The following is a 21,424-nucleotide window of genomic DNA, read 5'->3' on the forward strand; positions in this document are numbered from 1 at the left end:
CTTCACAGGTCCCACACCCATGCAGCTGGCTCACCAAGACCTCAGAGCTCTTGGTCAGACAGCTGTACCTTTGCTTTAAGTAAACTCAGTATTTAGAGAATGGAATTTACAAAATGTACATTTTTTTTTTTTTGAGGAAGATTAGCCCTGAGCTAACTCTGCCAATCCTCCTCTTTTTGCTGAGGAAGACTAGCCTTGAGCTAACATCCATGCCCATCTTCCTCTACTTTCTATATGGGATGCCTACCACAGCATGACTTTTGCCAAGTGGTGCCATGTCCGCACCCGGATCTGAATGGGCGAACCCCAGGCTGTGGAGAAGCAGAATGTGCGCATTTAACTGCTGAGCCACGGGGCTGGCCCCACAAAATGTGCATTTGAAAGCTGGCCTCTCACAGGACTCTCAGTGAATGAACACTTATTGAGCACCTACTTTATGCAAGGTTGTAGGGAACAAATGCTTGAACAAGCCAGAGATCGTGCCCAGCAAGGCTTTTGCAGCCTTGGGGAAAAGACCTGTAAATCATACGGTGAGATGACAGAAATGAGCAAAGGTTGCTGTGGGACCCCAGAAAGGAGGAAACACCATGGAGACTCGGCGACAGCCCTGGAGCCTGAGACGAGACTCCTCTGGGTTTAAATCCCATTTCATCTACTTAGCAGTCTGTAGCCTTGTGCCTCAAATTTTTCATGTGTAAAATGGGGCTAATAATAATATTTACCAAATGTGAGGATTAAACGAGTTAACGTGAAGCATTTAGAACAATGTCTTGCTTATGCAACTGCTACATAAGTGTTAGCTAGTATTAGCAACAGGGCTGATAACAATGAAGAAGAAAACAGCAAAAAAGAAAAAGCTGTAAAAGGGCCCTAGGATCTCAGAAATGGGAGGCGGCTTGGGTGTGGGTGAGTGAGGAAGGGCAGGCTGGAGGCCCTGTAGCCATGTCTGCTGAAGGCGCAGCAACACCTTTGGAAGGAGTGGGAGTTTGACGTATTGGAAAGACAGACTTCTGGGTGAAGTTGGGTAAGCCGCAGAAACTTTGTTGACCTCAGTGTCTCCAAATGTAAAATAGGAATCCTACCTGTCCACTAACGTCACAGGATAACGTATGTAAAAATCCGTAGTAAGCTGGAGGTGAGGGCGGTGCTGACTGCTGTGCAAGCCACACTGTTGACCATGGATCTCCTTCACAGGCGCCTCTTCATCCTTTGCCCACCCCTCCGCAGGGGCTGCTGCTCGGGTCTCCAGCCGAGATGCTTCTCTCCCCACTCTACATACTCTCTTCCTGGCCCTTTATCCACACCGACAGCTTCAGTTATCTCCATGCTGGTGCCCCACATCCCCACCTCCAGCCTGGTCCTCCTTGTCAACTTCCAGACCCATATAATGACTGCCCACTGGGTATCTCCTCGTGGATGCCTCAGGCAGCTGCAACTCCCACTGTGCATGACTGGACTCATCCGTGTGCCCCCATCTCAGGGAAGTCTCCACGGTCCACCCAGCTGGGAACCTGCGTATGATCCTGGACTCCTCTCTGTCCCTCACCCTCCAACATCCAATCATCTGTATGTGCTAATATGGCCCAATGCAGCTACTTCTCTGACCTCATTTCATTCCTATTACCATATTCCATGACACTTCTCTCTCCTGGACTCCTGCAACACCTCCACCACTGGTTGGCCTAGAACACCTCAACCACTCCTCTTTGCCTAGGTCTTACTCATCCTTTGGGTTTACCCTTAAAGGTCATTCCTTCAAGAAGCATTCCTCCACCATTAGTTTAGCATTTCTAGTGCTCTTACCCAGCAACCTTACTTCCTAAGATTCCACACCAGCTACAGCGGCGTCCGCCCACCAGGAACACCTGGGAGCTGTTTGACTGTCTTCCTGCTCAACTCTAAGCTCCAGGAGCTCAGGGGCTGAGTCTCTTGTGCTTACCATTGTTTTGAGCAGCTTACATCAGGACAGAGAATAGGGGCTGAAATACCTGTTGAATGTTGCTGAAGAACTTTTGTGGCTTGCAAAATCACACTTAGCTTCTTAACTCACGCCTCCTCAAATGCAATGCTTACTTTTACAAAACATCTGCTCTGCTTGTTCCGTTTTGGGGTGCAACCCACAGCAGTACCACACTTTGGACAGTGTAAGGAAACAACGGAAACCATGTCAAAATCCTGACTGCAATTGAAATGGAATCCTCACTTGATTCACGTGGCAGCAGTATCAGTCGCCGTACATCCTCAGCTACTAGAATACTCTGGTTTTGGAGTTGGCATGGGGGGTGGGGAGTGGGAGTTGGGGGAAAAGGGGCGAATACATTTCACGAGGAGAGGGTTTTAACTGAAGCAGTGACACCACCTGAATGAAAGCCTTGCTTGGAGCAGTTAGGTGCGGAAGAACAGTGGGGCTTTTTCTAACCCATGTGGAACCCCAGAACAGTAACACCCCAGGCTTCCACTTTCCTGTGTGGGCAGAATTGGAATCAATGCTCCCTTTTCATTTCCCCATGCTGCCACTGTGAGCACCTATACAAAAGGAGCCCAGAGTTTTATAAGCTGAATGCTCTGCACTCGGTCCTGCACAATGGAAACAGTTAATCAGAAGTGCTGTGTGAACGCGCTGGTTTTCATTGATTCAGAATAGCTTCAGTGTTTTAATAAATCTAGCTGACTTCATTTCCCCAATCCTGAATTACTCTAAAAAGAAAAGGGTGTGTTATATAATGTTTGAAAGAAGTACTAACACTAGTCTGACATTGGTGCCCCCCAAAACACCATTTTTTTCTTGACTATAAAAGTAACACATACTCTTGATGGAAAATACACAAATTTGTAAAAGAAATAATCATTATGAACACTTTGGTCTCTTTCCTACCAGGCTTTTTTCTGTGTACATAAGAGTAAAATCCTGGGTTTTTTTCTCTTAATATAATGTTCTATTATCTTTTGTTATTAAAATAACTTTTATTGTTTCTTCTTTTTACTGACGCATTACATTTTCATTGGAGAAAATGCTGAAAAGGAAAAAAAAATTAAATCATTTGCAGTTACCATCCAGAGGCAGTATTAATAGTCTGTTGTCTTTTCAGTTTCTTTCCTAGACACACAATCTGGAAAAATGAATTATTTCAGGCACCATGACACTTCTTTTTTTGGACGCAGCATGGCTTACGTAAGCATCTCCTTAGGTTGGGCCTCAAGGTTGCTTTCCATTAATTGTGCTATGATAAATATCCTTTACAATGGTATTTCACACTGTGTTTTTTTCCTTTGAAAATTATGAATTTTCTATAATTAATTTCATCCATTCAACACTTGAGAGGAAGTTGAAAGAAGGGAGCAAGGAGAAACGTAATCCATAACTCTTGCTCAAGAGTTCATCTCCATTTCAAATATCTTTGTTCTCCCAACAGAAGAGAGCTCTTGAATAGAGGGATGGGATGATGACACCATTCTACAATGCCTAGATATGTATTTAAAAATACAATTTAAATAAAATTAATAAAGGAGCAACTGACTCTTCAAAATTTTTGGAAGATGAAATCGAAGGCCAAATGTGCCATGAGTCTGAGCAACAATTTAAAATCTCTCAGTTCCAAATATGCATCAGCATGGCAGAACAGTCACCATTGCTAAAAAACGGGCTGGAAGAAATGGACAAATGAAGGCCACTTCTGAAGCAACACCAGAGAAAGATATAAGAAAGTACTGCTGGGTCAGGGATGAGGGCGTAGACATCACCATACATTACAGAAAACGACGACCCTCAGACTACATCTTCAGAAGCATGCCAGAAATACTCCCATTCCGGTTGGAGAGCTGGTAGAACCTGGAAGGGCAGGAAGGATGTGGTCCAGACACTTGTGCTATGATTGTTTCTAAGAGATCCCTCTCTCTGCTCAGAGTTCAGGCCTGGAGCCTGGTGCGTGCCTTTCATTTTTCTGTAACCCAAGTACAAATGACTAATCAAAAGGGAAACCAGATGTAGAAAAAAAAAATCAGCTGGCTGCTCCTCTGGGGCCTATCTTTATAGAAAAGTATTGTCAGTGGGTCCTAGAGACTTTGTCATTTCTTTGGAAAATACCCTTGTGTATTATTTTTTTTTTTTTTTTTTGAGGAAGATTAGCCCTGAGCTAACATCTGCTGCCAACCCTCCTCTTTTTGTTGAGGAAGACTGGCCCTGAGCTCACATCCATGCCCCTCTTCTTCTACTTTATATGTGGGATGCCTGCCACAGCATGGCTTGCCAAGCGGTGCCATGTCCACACCAGGGATCTGAACTGGCGGACCCCAGGCCACCAAAGCAGAACATGTGCACTTAACCGCTGTGCCACCGGGCTGGCCCCACCTTTGTATATTATTGTGATTTACAAAGCACCTTCACCACCACCACCTCATTTGGTCACAACCTCGTATGGCAGAAAGGGTAGGTGTTATCCCGTTTTATAGATGAAAAAATGTTGGCTCAGAAACTAAATGGTTTGCCCAAAGTTACATAGCTAGCAAGTGACAGAATAAGACTGCAAGCCTAGGGTTTCTCCTAAGCTAACGATCATCCCAGGAGGCCACATCATGTTCACCTGGACAGGCTTTAGAGGAGAAGGACATTTCCAGTATCCTTTAAGAGCTGAATGGAGCTCCTCCAGTCTGGGCCCCGGCAAGCACCAGAGCATAGGGACTGCTAAAGGAAACATGATTTGTAAGCACCCATCTCAGATATCGGGGCACGCTGTAACAAAATGGTTCAATTATCAGGGATGAGGTGAGGAGACAATGTACATCTGAGTTTACATATTAATTGCATTTAATCTTCTCAACAATTTCAAAAATGAGGAAACAAGCTCAAGGGTTAAGTGACTTCCTGGGCAAAGGGAACTTGCCGAGTTCCCTCATAGAGAGTTGCTCCCTCATTTCAACAATAGCAATGCAGCTGAGTGATGACAAAGTACCAGTACTTGGCCTTTAGGAGCTTGCAATCAATCTTTCTGGGAGGTCTTTAATCTCTAATTTGGCTAGGAAATGAGCTCCTGTCTTCTCCATAGGCTTCATGCTGATGCCATGAGGGCCTCATTAAGAGTAAGTCCCAGGAGGTTTGGAGAGAACCTTCTAGGTTCAGACTTGAGTTGCTGCCTTTTTAGGGCCTTTCACCTCCCTAGAAGGCTTACTGAACAGGATGTTCCCTGCTAGGGGACAATGAAAACCTCCCTGGCACAGCACCAGGTGCACCAGTGCTCACAGCCCTGTGTTTCCCACTGTTGTTAGCGCAGTCAACACACTAATCTTCCTTACTCCTGTCTGAAGGAATTGGCTCCCACCAATCAGCAAGCGAGCCTATGTGCAAAAGTAACATAATTCAGTTTACTTCCCAATGTCTAATGTACATCACTCAGAGTGAATGAGAAGTACAAAAATGCATCAGTATAAAGGGACAGAATAAGCCAGAACTCAGGGACTTGGATCAGCCAGGGTCATGACCTCGGCCTTTGACTATGCCATTAAACGGGAATGTGCCAAACCATGATGGTGAAAGAGAAGCGCTCCCAGAGCTGCCCTCCAATACTGCTGCAAGCACGCCCCAGCCAGGGTCTGCTGTGCTGAACCCATGCAGGCTCCCCATCAGCTGAGGCCACACGCTGAACTCAAGACAGGCAAAGGCAACACTCAAGGGAAGCGCCACCACATTAGGGACATCATGAGGCTCAGCTTCAAAAACACAGTGGTCTGCTGGGAAGGGTTCACACCGACCCCCAGCGATAATGATCTGCAGAGCTTGACGTGAAGAATCCAGGTACACAGCTGCAGAGTGCCAAGACTGTGGCATCCTTTTACGTACCCACAGTAACCACCAGCATTGCTTTCTTAGATGGCAAATATTGATTAAGGGTCAAACAAGTTACTCTGATGGGAGACAGCTTGGTCATCCATAATGGCAGAATTCTTCGTTCCCATCCAAGCCCAAGGGCTGGCTTCTGGCCAGGGCAACTCTGAGAGGCGGGGTGGCAAGTGAGAAGTGCCCTAGAGTAGAAATTAGAAAACAGGGACCCTACTCCCCAGGCTGCCCCTGCGCAGCTACATTAAACTGGGCAAGTAATTCTCCGTCTGATTCCTTATCTATAAAACGATGCGTATATCACTATGGTCCCTTCAACTTCAGATCTTCAGGTTTATGGATTCCATGAAATTAGCTAAAGAGGCCCTTTTGCTGGAAATGTAGCGTGGAGCTGCCTAACTCTCAGGAAAACCGTAAATTCAAAATGAAAGTAAAGAATGGAAAGAAAGAAATGAAAGCACGAGAGTCTCTTCAACTCGAAACTCTCTGGTCATAAGAATAGCAAAGCAATGAGTTCAGATAGTTTGGGAGGAATAAAAATGCAAACTGCAAAACAGGAAATCCACTCTTGGCTGGCTGTCAAAAAGCCATGGGCTGGTGAAAATTTTAGATCCATTTTAGTTTTTAACTTCTTAAAACCAGTAAAGTGCCCAAATTAGTAAATTCTTGAGATGCCTGCTACCAAAACATGGCACTACTGTCCCCGTCCCAGGCTTTTTAATCACTCTCGATTTCTTCAGTCCTATTTCTGAGGGTGTGATGGTACAAGGCACTGCTGGCCCCACCTCGTCCCGTGGCTGGGACTGACCCTCTCCCTTCACCGTCATAACCACTGTTTTACGGACAATGGTCAAACATGGTCTTGTACTGTAGCTCTGCGTACACTGGCCTCACCTCTCCAAACAGCACATCAGCTCTGAAGCTGCAGGGACCCCGCTTTCCAGATCTTTGACTCCTCCAGCGCCTTGGCTACAGCAAGCACTCAAACGCTGACTGAATGATTCAGAAAAGGACTTGCCAGTCTCTTCAGATATCTCAAACCACACGGCAAGGTTTATACATCTAACCCGTTTGTACTACAAGACCATTTTTTTAAAAAGGCATTATTATCTAGAGATAGAAAAAGCTTATAAAAATGAGCTTAACAAAAACACTGAAACCAGATTTCCATAGAAAGCAGAAAAATAATTTTATTCAAAAAGATGGCAGAAATAAGAAATTCATCCTGAAAATATACTTTGGTGTCATTCTGCCGGGACAGATCTCCCCTCTGAGCATGCCCTCCTACTGACCGCCCCATGGAGTCCTGCTGTCTTGTAAGTTTTTAAACACTTTGCTGATTCCCACATCGTGAGTAGGCAGGAGGCATCTTCAAATCCACAGGTTCCAAGGAGAGACTACCGTATTTCTCAGAAGAACAGCACCTTCTATCTCAGAAGAGTGCATAAACATTTTACGGATTCAGCACAGTTTGGGTTAAGTAGGCACATAATTCATCAAAGTGTAAAAAAGGCGACAGGAAAAAGACTGCATGGTAGAATAAAATATTCAAATGCGGCGTGATGTAAGTAAGGCAGCTGATGGTCAAAACAGGCAAGTCAAGGGAGGTGGTCTGGGTTTGGAGGGGATTTTGCATGTAGAGGAATTCTCTTCATGACCTGCAAAACAAAGCCATTCTAGTAACTGGTCCTTACAACTTCCTCAGGAGGGCAAAAGGTTAACATCAAGAAAATCAATCAGGCCAACAATTTAAAATATATAGGTGTTCAATAAACACTTGGATGAAAAGTCGCTCAATTAATGTGCAAGTGTGGGTGGGTTTTGCAGGGCTGTGACAAAACATTACCAACGACACTGCTGAACTGGGAAGCACAAGTCACGGTTTGACTGTGTCCTAGGAAGCAAGAAGAACGGAGCTGACTAAGTCTGATCACACTGCAGTCTCAGGAGTTCACTTGGGTTTCAGGAATCCGTATGTTCCTGCGCCTCTTACAGCAGGGACGCAAGGTTCCCACAGGCATGGCACGCTTTTCTCTACGTCAGACTCCTAAAGAGCAGGCTCCTTGGTACTCAGGGTTGCTCCTGGTTTGCTCCCCGTTCTTGCCACAAGTGTAGGTGACAAACTTCTAGAAGCTTAAAGGTGCGACATCACTTTTACAGAGCTAACAAACATTTAAAACAGGCATCTTCACACATCAAACTAACAGTGGTCGCATAAACTCATTTATATAAGGCTTATTTTATAAGGTTTATATAAATAAAGCCATATATGCTACTTTTGAAATTAAAAAACCAATAAAGAGAAAATATAAATTAATAAATAGTGTCTTTCAGAGGCAATTTCCACACAAGGTTTGAGTTGGTTGTGCATATAAGAAAACAAGCTGGTTATGACACATAATTTGCCAGAATGTTGAAGTTAAGAGCAGGTAGGGTGAAGGGCTAGTTAAGTTGGATGCAACGTGGTTTGTGGCAGGCAGATCTGAGAAGAGAGAGCTGATGGGCCTTGAGGTTTTCCAAATCAAGGGATACACCAGCAGAATCCAGAGGGCAGTGTGATAAAATGATAGGTTTCCCAAGGCCCAGGGCCCAAGGTCCAGAAGTAGGTGGGAGATGCTGCTACTCAGCCTTACGGTGCAAGCTGGGGTAGTCCAGCTGCCCTTGATGGTGGAAAGCACCAGACTGCTGGGGACGCTAAGGCAGGACACTGCAAACAAAATACATCCAGCTCAAGATGTAATCAGAGGACCGTTTTTACAATGCACTAGGAAAATAACCACACTGGGCCAGGGAGGTGCAGTTACCAGAGCTACTGGTTTCTTGTGGCCTCACAGCCTCATAAAACCTTTCCTCTCATCTAATGATTATTTTCTCTTCTCCTCCTTAGGCCAGCAGAACAGCGCCTCTGCACAGACAGTTCCCGGCAGATTATAAATTTCACTTGAGAATAGTGAGGTAGTGGACACAGACGTTTTGTGTGTTAATTTTCTTTGAACAGCATACTAGTTAGACCTCCTGATTGTTTAGGCCTTTTGGACAAATGAACAATCACAAAAAGGAAAAAACAGGTCTTCACTTTTGAAAACCACACTGAAACAGAGGGTAATTTTCACTCAAGCTCAGGGATCCCAGTTTAAGAAAAATGTCAGTGACTTACGTTAAATGGTACAGACGTGGTTAGATTTGGAAGTGAATTAAAGAGCACATGTTCTAATCATCTCTCTGACATGCAATAGCCATTTGGGGGTGTGGGTGAGGAACTCAACCAAAGGGTTCATGTTCTCGTTTTTGTAAAATAAAGGAATCACTAAGACTACTTTCAGATAAAACTGCGAATGAGGACAACATAAAAATATTAAGGCCAGAACCAGGAAATCTGTTCAGGGAAGGAAGACTGAGTATATTTCTTAATCAAAGATATGTTTCATTTTTATCTTTATTTTTTCAGTTCAGATATTCACAAAACAATGCCTTCTTACTATTATGTGTAAGGTATGCATTTATCATAGATTAACTATAAGAGGTATTTAAGCAAACTAAAGGTATGTCTATTTAACAACTCAAGGCAGTGTGCCAAATGAATGGCAAACACTGGAGAGTGACATACCTTGAGGGCCAGAAGAAATCACTGAGAAACCAAGTGGCCGGAAAAGGAAGGGCAAGGATGTGCAAGCTGGACGCTCAAAGAGAAAATATCAGAAAGAATTAAGAGAGAATGGGTAAGCAGGGGCAAGAAAGCAGAAAGAATGTTCACAGAATAACCTGCTTTCTAAATTAATAAAAGAACATGAAAATAGTAGGGCTGGAATCAAGGGGTCATGGAGGAAAGCAGTGGAAGGAAAGGCTGCGAAGGGGGTCTGAGTGAGGGCAGACTGGGAAGGCCCGTCCAGAAAGCTGCCAAGCTAGAGAGCCGGACATAGCCTCACATTAGTCATTCTTATCTTTTGTGGCTCATGGGACCTTTCATGACTCTGACAAAAGCTATGCTTACAACACGTTACACGGCATTTCAAGGGCATGTACCCAGTAAAATCTGGGACCTCAGGTTAAAAAATCCAAAACCCTGCTGTAGCCCATGGAGAACTACTGAGCGTTTCTAGGGCAAGCAGGGATGTGTTTCGGCAAGTGCTCCGTCAGGAAGATAAACAGGGTGGTGTTTTGTAGACACACTGCCGGTAGAGATGGGGGGACCTGATGAGGAGCCGCTAGAACTCAGCACCGCAGCTGAGGGTCAGACGTCAGGGTGCCCAAAGGAGGAACGGAAGGACGGACAGACACAGGAGACACAACAGGATCCACTGGACCGGAGGAAGAGGAGAAAGAAGTGATCGGGTAGGTGCAGACCCTAAGTGACAGGGAAACTACGGCATCAGGAACCTCAACGGAGACGTGACTGAATTTGGAGCGGCAGCAGAATATCTAGTCAGAGGTGCCAGAGTGAAAGATGGGCTTTCTAACCACCAAATGCCTTGCGCTGCTTAACTTTTCACAAGTATGGCTTAATTTCAACCTCTCAACAGATCACAACCCTTCGAGAGCCCACGGCCTCCCCTGGAATCCCCTCTCAGTACCATGAATGTCATGAGCACTCAATTATTTTTGGAATGCCTAGAAAAACAGCTCCCCCAGAGAGAGGCCCAATTACCAACACCCTCTATTCCTCTCCTGTCCAGATTTTGTAATAAAATAGCATTTCTGCCCTTTTAGGACTGCGGTAACCCTATTAGCTCACCTAACATATTACAATCGTGTGTTAAACCAACTAATTTACAGGACACGGGGTGTGAAGCCAAACCCACTCCAAGGAGATTCCATACAAGCATCACACCCCGAAGGCTGTAGGGAAATGGGACATAGACAAAAACAGCAACCTTGATGTGACAGTTCCGTAAACATCTTAGGAATCTGGGAGAGGCAGTGAAGGCTGGCAGGGGGCACAGATGGAGTGAGCAGTGTTCTTGGAGTCCTGGGCAAGATTTCTAGCCAATGAACACAACGTGCTATCACTCAGCCTATCAGCAATAACCATGGCTCAGCTCCTCAATACATAAAAACAGATCAGGGTAATTACAGAGGCTTCAAGTAGCACTCGATCGGCGGGGTGTTTAATGTGTTGAAAGACCAATTCAATTTCATCTGTATAAAATCATCCTACAGCTTTCACGACTGCTCCTCATTTTTCTCTGCTGAATACCATGTCTGGCTTACACCTCCTACTTTTCAAATCTGGCCTCTTAAAGAAATCATGCACAAAATCAAACGCCTTTTCTCACCAGGGGAAGACAGGCCTAAATCCGGTCTCCGCACTCTTCTGTCACCTCAGAGTTGTATAAAAGTACAAAGTTCAAAAGGGAATCTGGCTCAATCGTTTCATTTTACAACCAAGAAAAGTGAAGTCCTATCTCAAGAGTTCTGTTTGCTCCATTGCTAGGCAGAGACAGGATCTCTGATGGGACCCAGCGTACGGTCCTGCTGCAGTCACCGCCTCAACTGAGGAATAAAAGTGACATGGTGTCCCTAATTAGGGTTTGCCTGGCTGTACCCTCCTACTTCCTGGCATTTTGCTTTTAAAGAAACAACCTTTAACAGAAGGGTTTCAAGCTGCCCCAGTGTGTGCTGTGGCAGAGTGCAAGCGATAGGAATCAGTCTGTCAGGCTGACAGACACGTGAGACTGAAAAGAATGGGCAAATGAAACCTTCAGACCCACACACGCAACGTTATTTAGGGCCAAAGGGCCCAGTTCTCGTATTACAAGGGAAGGAAATGAGGCTCAGAGAAGTGGAAGGAAATACTGGAAGGAGATCCAACTCTGAGGCCTGAAGTTCTCAGCTTTAAACCCCAACCAACATCCTTACTCAACACTCACTAGAGTTAAAAGGAAGGCTGGGAAACAAGAGAACTTGATGGAAAAAGAGGCAGGTAAAAAAAAAGTCTTATGAATCGGATTTAAAACTATCTACATAAAAAGGAAATTAAACCCCTTTGGGCAAAGACAGAACTCTAAGGAAAAAAAAGCTGACTACTGACCTATCAGGTTAGCAAATATCCAGGTTGTGAGGAAACAGGCACTCTCCTATATGGATGGTGGGAATGCAAAAATGGTACCATCCCTATGGAAGGGAATGCAGTAATATCTAGAAAAAGTATATATACGCCTTTAACCCAGAGATTCCATCTTCAAGGAATCTAACACAAAGATCACTGGAAAAAATATAAAATGTCATATGCAGAGGCTGGCACTATGGCTTTATTAACAACAACAAAAGACTGGAAACAATCCAAAAGCACATCAATGGCTGTAGAAAGAATTGAGGAGGGTCTCCATAAGCTGATAGAAGCAATCTCTAGGATATATTGTTCAGTGACAAAAGCAACATACAGAATACTATATATAATAATGATATCTTTGTTGTAACAGCTGTGTGTGTGCAGGGAGAACGGAGATACACACATACACACACACACATATATATACGAATGTAGGTATGTATTTGCTTATCTTTGCAAAATGAAAACTGGAAGAATAGATTTCTCTGAATACATCCTGTTTATAATTTTGACTTTGGAAATATGTTTTACATATTTAAACAATAATAGCAAATAAAAAAATACTATGAATTGAACACAGAATAAAACAACTTAATCTATACATCAAATTGATAACCACTTAGAGGAAATCATCATTTCACGTGACCACAGAAAAAAGCATTTTGTTCTTCATTTGTTCTAAGGACAACTGAAGCAGCAAAGAAGTCCTAAACTGCCGTCAATAAACTTACAAATTGCATTGGTATTATTTTGAAACTATTTTATATGTACTGTAGGATAATGAAAGTAAGTAATTAAGTTATTATCTTTAGGAGCCAAGATTTTCAGCATATGTGAATGATATTCAAGTATAAAACCAAAAACGTTAAGTAAAAACCCTGAAATGATAAATGTGAATTAGAAATACTAACATAAACTCATGATTTATTTCTTCTTAGAAGTACATACTTCCTGGCACTGTCCAACAACCCAGCAGAAATGGACGCACCTAGCCACCAGATCTTGGTTTTTAAATACCGTTCTCACTGAAAAATCCAAGGCCCACTGGGCTCGAGCACTGACTAGCGGACTTGGGTCTTTTCAGAGGGCACTTTAGAAAGCAACTGCAGGAACAGCTGATTTCAAGTCTGGGACTGAAAAAAACACAAGATGGATCTGGGACATTTTGATACTGCCAGAAAGTAAGGAAAATAGCAAAAGACTATTAACAGAAGGATATAGAAGCCAGTCTAGACAGGTTCCCACAGGTCAAAGAAGGAACAATTGGATATAAAAAGGTGAATAAATTAATTGACTAAAATTAAAAAGGAAAGAAAAGAAAACCTCACTGGATACCCGGGAGGTAACTTGGGCACCAACAACTTACTCTGAAAATTAAAAGAAAAGAATTAAATATGTATTTTGCTTTTCCTATATGATCTACATTTCAAGGTTACTAAATAACCCTAGTTGATGAGGGAAAGTTCATCTTTATAGAAACATTTCATCTAATCAAATGCAGAAGTAATGACAGAACCAGAAAATCACCATTTTGCAATTGCTACTGAAACGCTTAATTCAGGCTAAGATCCTCAATGGATAAAATCACTGGATGAGGGTTGACAGAGAACTTTACAAGTGGAGGGACCAGGCTGTCATTACCCGAGCCCATTGATCATCTTAGCATCAGTCAAGACAAGAGAGTCAGACACTGCCTCCTGATGTGAGACAATATAAAGGTCACATGCCATCTAAGAAGTATGCTTGCCAGAAAGGATGAACCAGAATCTAGACAAGCATTTAGCACTAACTTCCATTTATTGAAAGAATGGAGGTAGAGGAACACACCAAATGACAGGTTTTCTGACTCTCAGCCAGTGAATAAATCTTTCCACTATACCATTCCTCCTCTCTCTGGTCCTCAGAACCCATAAAACCTGCAATTTTAAGGCCAATTTTCAAAAACCTCCTGTCTCTATCCAAAGCATTCAGGAATGCTTTTATACCTGTCAGCCAGTTCTTAAAGTTGCTGAATCTTGCAATATCAAGTATAGGTCGTCCTGTTCCTGAGCTGTGTCTGAAAGACTGCATGCGAATTTAATTTATTTAGAGGGCAGGGTAATAGCAGAATTTAAAAAACTCTTATGGATAAATCCTTTGATAAAGAGAATGGCCTAAGTTCCAAATTTATTTCTGCTCTTCAGATCAAGTTTGCTTTCAGCAGCCTGCCCTTGCCAAGTGTTAAAGTAGCCATAAAATTCTGAGGAAAAGTCAAGGCTAACTCTAGCTGACTGACTGACACACTGATGAGAAAGGTCAAGGGTATCGTCACCTCAATGACTGAGCACTGGAGAGAGGGTCTTCTTCCTCAAGGCCAATGATGCTTGAGATACCAGATGGTTTCATTTTTCAACTGTGGTCCAAAGAGAGGGTTGAGTTGGGCCAGAATTGCAATCAGCCAACTAAAAGAATAACAGGGGAGAAACAACAACGAAAGTGGTGAAATCATGTTGCAACCAGACCATTTTCAATTAAGATGAAAAAAAGTGCTTTAGTAAAACAAATCTATTCTGTTCAGACCAAACCTTTAATACACTTAAAGTTCATCACACATTGTGCTGATGGGAGCGAGTCTTACAACAAAATGCTTCACAGAGCAGCACCCTGCCTTCATTTCGATACATCTTAACAGAGCGGTGAGGTTCATCAGAGGACATCCTGGTCTTTTCTCTCATTTTCTTAATCTAAAGTATCCCAGGTTTCCTGGATTCATACAGTCTTACCTCAGAGTGTTTTTACCTAATCTCAATTTATCATCATCACAACTTCCAGGCTCAGGGAAAACGGGTGTTAACGTTATCCATTCTCCAGATGCTAAGACCCACAACAGACACGACACGTCCATTTTCACTAGTGCAGCCAAGGTTACATTTCAGCCCACATCTCAAAATTAGACGGTAACACTTGAGCTCCCCTTCTCTAATCACCATCACCACTCAAATATGTGACACATTTTTTGAGCCTCAGTGAAGCTGAACCAAGTGGGCATTTAATTTCTCCTGCTTACTTCAGAATCTAGGTAACAAGGTATTCCTCTGTACTGTAGACTAGTTATGGAGGAAGTCCAATGATGTTACATATTACCTCAGGGAGAGAAGTGAAAAGCAGCAGCAAAAGCAAAAAAAAAAAAGGGGGGGGCCCATGGCTGAGTGGTTGAGTTCACGCGCTCTGCTTCGGCAGCCCAGGGTTCCACTGGCTCGGATCCTGGGCGCAGACATGGCACTGCTCATCAGGCCATGCTGAGGTGGCGTCCCACATGCCACAACTAGAAGGACCCACAACTAAAAATATACAACTATGTACTGGGGGGATTTGGGGAGAAAAAGCAAGAAAAAAAAGGCAGCAGAGTCAAAATTGTCTTTAAAATGTTCTTATACTGCTCACAAAGTTCTGAATAAACGGCTTTGTATCTGATAGAGTAATTCATACACTTAATGAAGTTTCAGAATCACTGAGTTAAGACCAAAGCAAAGACCAAAAAGAAAAGACTGTAAGCAAATGTCTGGCCATTCCAACCATTCTATATTTTACTTATCAAACAAATATGTGATGAGCACCTACTAGGCTCCCGGTCCCAGGGCTACAAAGGAGAAAATGATCTGTCACTACCCTCACAAAGCTGACGTAACATAAGGTCAGGAAGGGAACAAGGCAGGGTGGAGAACAGAGAATGCTGGCGGTAGTGGGGGTACAACTCTGACAACGTGGTCAAGGAAGGCTTTTCCAGGAGGCAGCGTTCGAGCGTGGACCAGAATGAAAGGACACACACTGCCTTTAACTCCTATTTGAAACTTAGGAACTGACCACAATTCCTCTCATTTTCTGGGAGGAGGTGTGGTAAAGAAGCCCAGCCTCCATCTCCTGATCCGGGAGGGCAGCTTTTAGTAACAAACTGATGCCGCTATCCTCTCAGCGTAGGACATAGGGAACGGCCTTCTAAGGAAAAGGATATATTTCTACAGCAGTCTCCTCCTAAAATTTTAGGGCTTGAAATTCCCCTATAAGAGGAGAACTAGCCAAAACCAACCAGGCCATTATCGGATTGGATCCCTTTTCTTTCATTTGCTGTCATTTTTAGAACTCTTCCAATCAAAGGATCAAAAGGCTGACTCTGATCACCCGTGATCAGACTGCCGGAGAACCTGCCAGCCCCGCACCAGAAGCTTGCACCTACAGACACAACGCCCCACCCTCCCCTCCACACCCCACCAAAGGTGGTTTTGCGACAGGAAGCATGACACCTGAGGAAACTGGGCCAAAAGAGATACCTCAAGCTGACTCACTTTATAAACAAAAAGTTAATTCAGATGAGATTCTCTGATCTGTCTTTAGAACCAGAGTATTAAACGCAAACAAGATACCAAGACTTGTATTTGAGGTTTAACATCTCTCTGTCACTGTAAAAAGGAAGAGGAGGAGAGCACAGGCAGACACACGGAAAAGCTCTGTGACTGCAGGGCACACTGACGGTGCAGAGCCAGGAGTCATGGAAAATTCCACACAGACCCAGGACTTCCCCAATCCCAGCAGGCAACAGAAGCTGACTTTAAAACAATTGTCCGTCTTTTGTTAAGGCTGAAATAACTGGCCAATGCTTAGAAATCTGAACTAAAAATATGTTAGAACCTAAACTAGTCTCTGTCTCCTTTCTTCATCAAAAATGTATAGTACCGAATAAAAACACCATCTCCCAGCACTGTGCATGATGCTGTCTAGCAGTGGTTCTCAATCCTGGCTGCACATGATCATCACCTAGGGAGCTTTTAGAAAATACTGATGCTGGGGCCGGCCCCATGGCCAAGTGGCTAAGTTCGCACGCTCCCCTTCGGCGGCCAGGGTTTCACTGGTTCGGATCCTGGGTGCCGACATGGTAGCGCTCATCAGGCCACACTGAGGCGGCGTCCCACATGCCACAACTAGAAGGACCCACAACTAAAAAATACGCCACTATGTACCACGGGGATTTGGTGAGAAAAAGCAGAAGAAAAAAAACAAGATTGGCAACAGTTGTTAGCTCAGGTGCCAATCTTAAAAAAAAAAAATAATGATGCTATACTTCACATATAACCTTTCTTCTAATCCCCCCAGACACAGTTAAGGAAACTGAGGTAGAGAGAAGCTAAATGATTTGCCTATGGTCACAATACTAATTAGAGGGGAGTGGCTCCTGAACCAAAAATCAGGTCAGACTAATCTTCCCACGACAAAAGTGACCTTCTGAAACATGTTAACTGACAACATTTCAGAAGGCATCAACTTAGCTAAACCTAAACTGTCTGGGAGTTAAGAAAAGAAAGAATCCATCTGCTGCTGACTGATGAAGTGCATCGCAGCCTTTGGTACCCGAGGGAAAGAAGAGAGACCCAGAAGAACAACGTCCACTTTGCTTGCTCAGATTAGGACTCAGGAACTTTTTGAAATTTAATTTTACATACTATTTTTAACGTTTCAAATCAAGCAAAACATCTCACTTAAAAAAAACCCAACAAACCACAGTTTAAGAAAATTCCTTGGGAAACAGCCCAGGCCAGTTCATTTGAAATTTCATGGAGGAATTTTCCCCCTCTAACCAGCTGAGCTCTGTGCCTGCCCTTCCGACTACCACTTGACTTAAAATTTCCCTTTAAAGCTAATAAACATGATGGAGAACTGGAAGGAGAAAAAAAATCCATTCTGAATTGATGGAAGTGGGTAGTGGGTGGAGGAAGAGGTCATATTCCAATGAATCTATTACTTCATGTGTCCAAGAGAACTAAATGTACCCTTCATATTTGCCCAAACTGTTCCACGTCTCCATAACCTGAAGTCCAGACTGAAAACTAACCATCTGAGATCATTCAAACTACTGAGGCAGCTATGGTACAGTAACATCTTTCAAAGAATTACAGAACTGGAACGGACCAGAAGTCAAGTCTCGGTTCCTCATTTTAACAATGAAGAAACTAGGTCCGAGGGAGCTTAAGACCCCATAGTGAAGCAGGGATCGAGCTGGAAGGGGAATCCAGGACTCCCGAGGCCCACTCCACCCCGCTGCTCCCATAGGGTATTAAGGACAAGACAAATGAAGCAGCCTAGCAGTTCTCACTGATCCCACGATCATTTACGAGTGCTGTGCTCCATGTCAGGCTCTGAGGACAGGGGAGGAACCGGCAGGGACCAACTCCCAGGGGTCCATGAGCTTGTGGAGACAAACCAAGGATAGTAGTAGCGTGTGCTTCGATACAGACCAGCACAGGAGCTTTCACTCTACAAACACTCCCTGGCCACTTACCATGAGCTCAGCTCTCGGTTGTTAGAATTCGCCAAGCAGAAATACGCCCTCCCCGCAGAGCAGCCTATGCCCCGCTCTCTCAAACCCTGCTTTGTTCTTTCGTTCCACATTCAGATATGAGAACAGGGAACAAAGGCACGGTTACTTCCCGGTGACGTGCAGATCAAGCGGATAACTGTCCCGCTTCCCTGCTGGAACGGAGAAGTCTGGCTAGGACTTCTCTTCTGATCCTCCATCCCTCCAGGGAGAGCCATAATAGGAGTGACCACCATCAGTGGGCTCCTTGAGAGACAGCAGAGATGCAGGAGGGCACTTGCCCTATCTCCACCAAGACGGACCTCTGTCCGATCCCCTCATCCCCCTCCAATGACACAAATCCTTTCAAGGGCAGCAATGTCATTAGATGCTACTGGAAAACACAGGATTCAGAATTACACAGGGCTGGATTTTAATTTCAGCTACACCAAATATTAGTGGAGTGACTCCAGACAGGTGCCCTTATATCATGAGCCTCGGTTTCCCCTTTTGTAAAATGAAGATGATAATCCCTGCCTCGAGCTGTTTAGAACTAAACAGAGAGTACATAAAAGTGCTCTGTGCAGTAGCTGAAAAAGAGATGTTCAATAAATACTAGTTATTTTCTCTCTTTGTGAGACAGCTAAAAATGTATTCAAGCCACGGCAAGACATACAACCTAATTACTTTACAAAGGAGTTTCTCACATAGCACTGAGTAACTCGCATCTCCACCTCCTCTCCTGCCCGCACCCCCACGGTGGTAGGCAGAATTCTAAGATGTTCCCTCAAGGCTGCCATCCCCTGGCATACACACCCTGTCTAAAGCCGGGATGGTGAATGTGATGGGACAGCCACTCCTGGGATTAGATCATGTTATATGGTACCACTGGCTTTAAGAAAGGGGAATCATCCTGAGTGGACCTGACCTAATCAGGCGAGCTCTTAAAAGGGACGAGACTTGCCCTGATGAAAGGCATTTGGAGTGTGTGTATCACTTATGAAGTCACTGCCGATCAGCCCGGAACACACCCTTCAATATGTGCTCTGTAACGCACAACTGAATTCCTTTTTCTCCTTTATAGAGAGCACGATGTGAAGCTTTCTCAGTAGAGGGAGCTGGAGGGACACTGCAGGTGTGGGCTGGAAGTCGGCAGAGTGGGTGTGAGGACATTCTGTGGAGCCGGCACAGGCTCAGGCCCAGAACACGGTCGCTCTTTGATCTTGTAGTCTCGGCCTGGAAGTAACCCTTCTGCGGTGCTCTCGACTCAGAAACCAGAGCCCCTGCATGACCTACACGCTTTGAAGGCCTCCTGCTCACACTGGCACAGGGACTCCCACTGCATACCCACGCCACTGATCACCTTACCTCCTGCCTGTACTCTAGAGGGTGGCTTAATGCTTGCCCAGCACCTCCACACTAACTCTAGTCTGGCCAAACAAACAAACTTCTCTGCATCTAGTAGGCTAGACCACCCTTCTCCAATGAGGTCTGAATCCCTTCCAGTTTTGTCCTTTCTCAGGTGCTCTCCCTCAGCCCTAGGGTACCACAGAGTTTCCTTATATCTTACTAATATGTCATAGTTGATAATAATTATGTTAAACTTCCTCTGTTTAACCTACTGTGTGGGTCCTTATTGGACCCAGACTACAGGATGAGAAGGCTATGATACAAAGGAGAATCTCTGTGGCTGGCTTTGAAGACGGAGGAGCCATATGGCAAGAATGTGGGTGGCCTCTAGGAGCTGAGAGCAGCCCCCAACTGACAGGCAGCAAGGAAATGGGATCTCAGTCCTACAACCACAAGGAACTGAATTCTGCTACAGCCATGGGGGTTTGGAAGAGGGTTGCAAAGGAAAAGGCACAAATCTATTTTCCATTAGCCTTATGCCCACCCCATCTCTACTATGGCTCTTTCACTATGTAGGAATATGCCTTATTTTTGCCAGCTCTAATCTTGAAACATCTTTCCCTTTTTTCCTCCACACTTTCTATACCAGGCCTTTTGGTTCAAAGTCTGTAACAATCCTCTTATCTTCCAAATTATAAAGGAAAAGATTTAAAGTCAGAATAACAAAAATAAACTTTTTCATATAGCAGATAATATATTATGCTGGGCCAGGCACCCAGATTTCCCTTCCACTACAAACAGCCAAGATATTCAAATATTTTAAATGTAGCCATGACAGAAATGTAAGCACTTCTCAGACCTAAGAACTAAGAGAAGGCAAGTACCCAGAGGGCAAAATGAAGTGACTGCAGGTTGCTTTCCACACCTTGCGAGCACAGACTAAACCAGATGAACCTGAGCTTTTGTTTTCAGACCTCACAGGGCCTGGGAAACAGTAGACAAAACCCAGGAAGGGAGTCTAATAACAGTTTCATTCCCCACCCCACCCCCAAAAAAGCTGAGACTCCCCAAAGGGTTCTATCTTAAAGTAAGGATAAATTAGACACAACTACCTCAAAAGGAATGCTAGGAAAATCAACTCTCTCAAATATAAGCATCAAGAATGAAGGAGAACACTGCCACTGAGAACTGACCTTCATAAAGGTTTGCAACTCAAATTCATTCTACACAGTTTTTTAAAAAACCACATACCAAGAATTTTACTTAATTTAATCCCACACTGGTGATGGCCTTAGGCATCTGGCAGAAGCAATGTAAATCCTTTCTGGAGGAGCCCACCTTCATATCAGGTCGCAAAGAAGTCACACACATAAAATTATAAGGAAAATGAAGAGCTGGCAGTCAAACATAACTAAACACATATGGAAACAAGGCACCATGAGTGTGAGTCAGCAAAGACAGCAAAGAGCAGACACACACCTACAAGGACTTCAGATACTGGAATTATCAGATACGAACTAAAACTAAACTACATCTAAAGAAATAAGCTTAAAATACGTGCAGGGAGAAAGAAGGAAAGAAACGAGGGAAGAAAGGAATAAGGGAAGGAGGGGGAAACAAAACCGTAAAGGAAGTAAAAACAACTTGTATAGAAATGAAAATATAATACTTGAAAATAAAAAAGTCAATAGGTGAGGTTCTAGTTCTGGTAATAGCAGAATACTTGTATCAGACTCATTCTATACACAGTAACTGTGATCCCTGAACAAAACGAAAAACACCTATTTGATGATGCTAGAGTGTGTTCAAACGCAGGTAGAAACTGGAGGGGTTTGATCCTCGAAAGAAGCAGGCCACACTGGTACCTTGA

The 21,424-nt window shown here is 44.0% G+C and overlaps 1 protein-coding gene across 1 annotated transcript in view; it reads right to left on the minus strand.

The window, feature by feature from the left end:
* Positions 1 to 6,994: 6,994 nt before the first annotated feature.
* The window catches only part of ATP6V0E1 (ATPase H+ transporting V0 subunit e1), a 34,061-nt gene continuing 19,631 nt past the window's right edge, over positions 6,995 to 21,424 (minus strand). The window contains exons 3-4 of the mRNA XM_046667596.1: positions 14,191 to 14,320; positions 6,995 to 7,488 (exon numbers count right to left, since the gene is read on the minus strand). Of these exons, the coding sequence (XP_046523552.1) occupies positions 14,227 to 14,320 (94 nt within the window). The 3' untranslated portion in view covers positions 6,995 to 7,488; positions 14,191 to 14,226. The remainder of the gene's footprint in view (positions 7,489 to 14,190; positions 14,321 to 21,424) is intronic.

This window comes from Equus quagga, chromosome 7 (assembly GCF_021613505.1).
Source record: "Equus quagga isolate Etosha38 chromosome 7, UCLA_HA_Equagga_1.0, whole genome shotgun sequence".
NCBI lineage: Eukaryota > Metazoa > Chordata > Mammalia > Perissodactyla > Equidae > Equus > Equus quagga.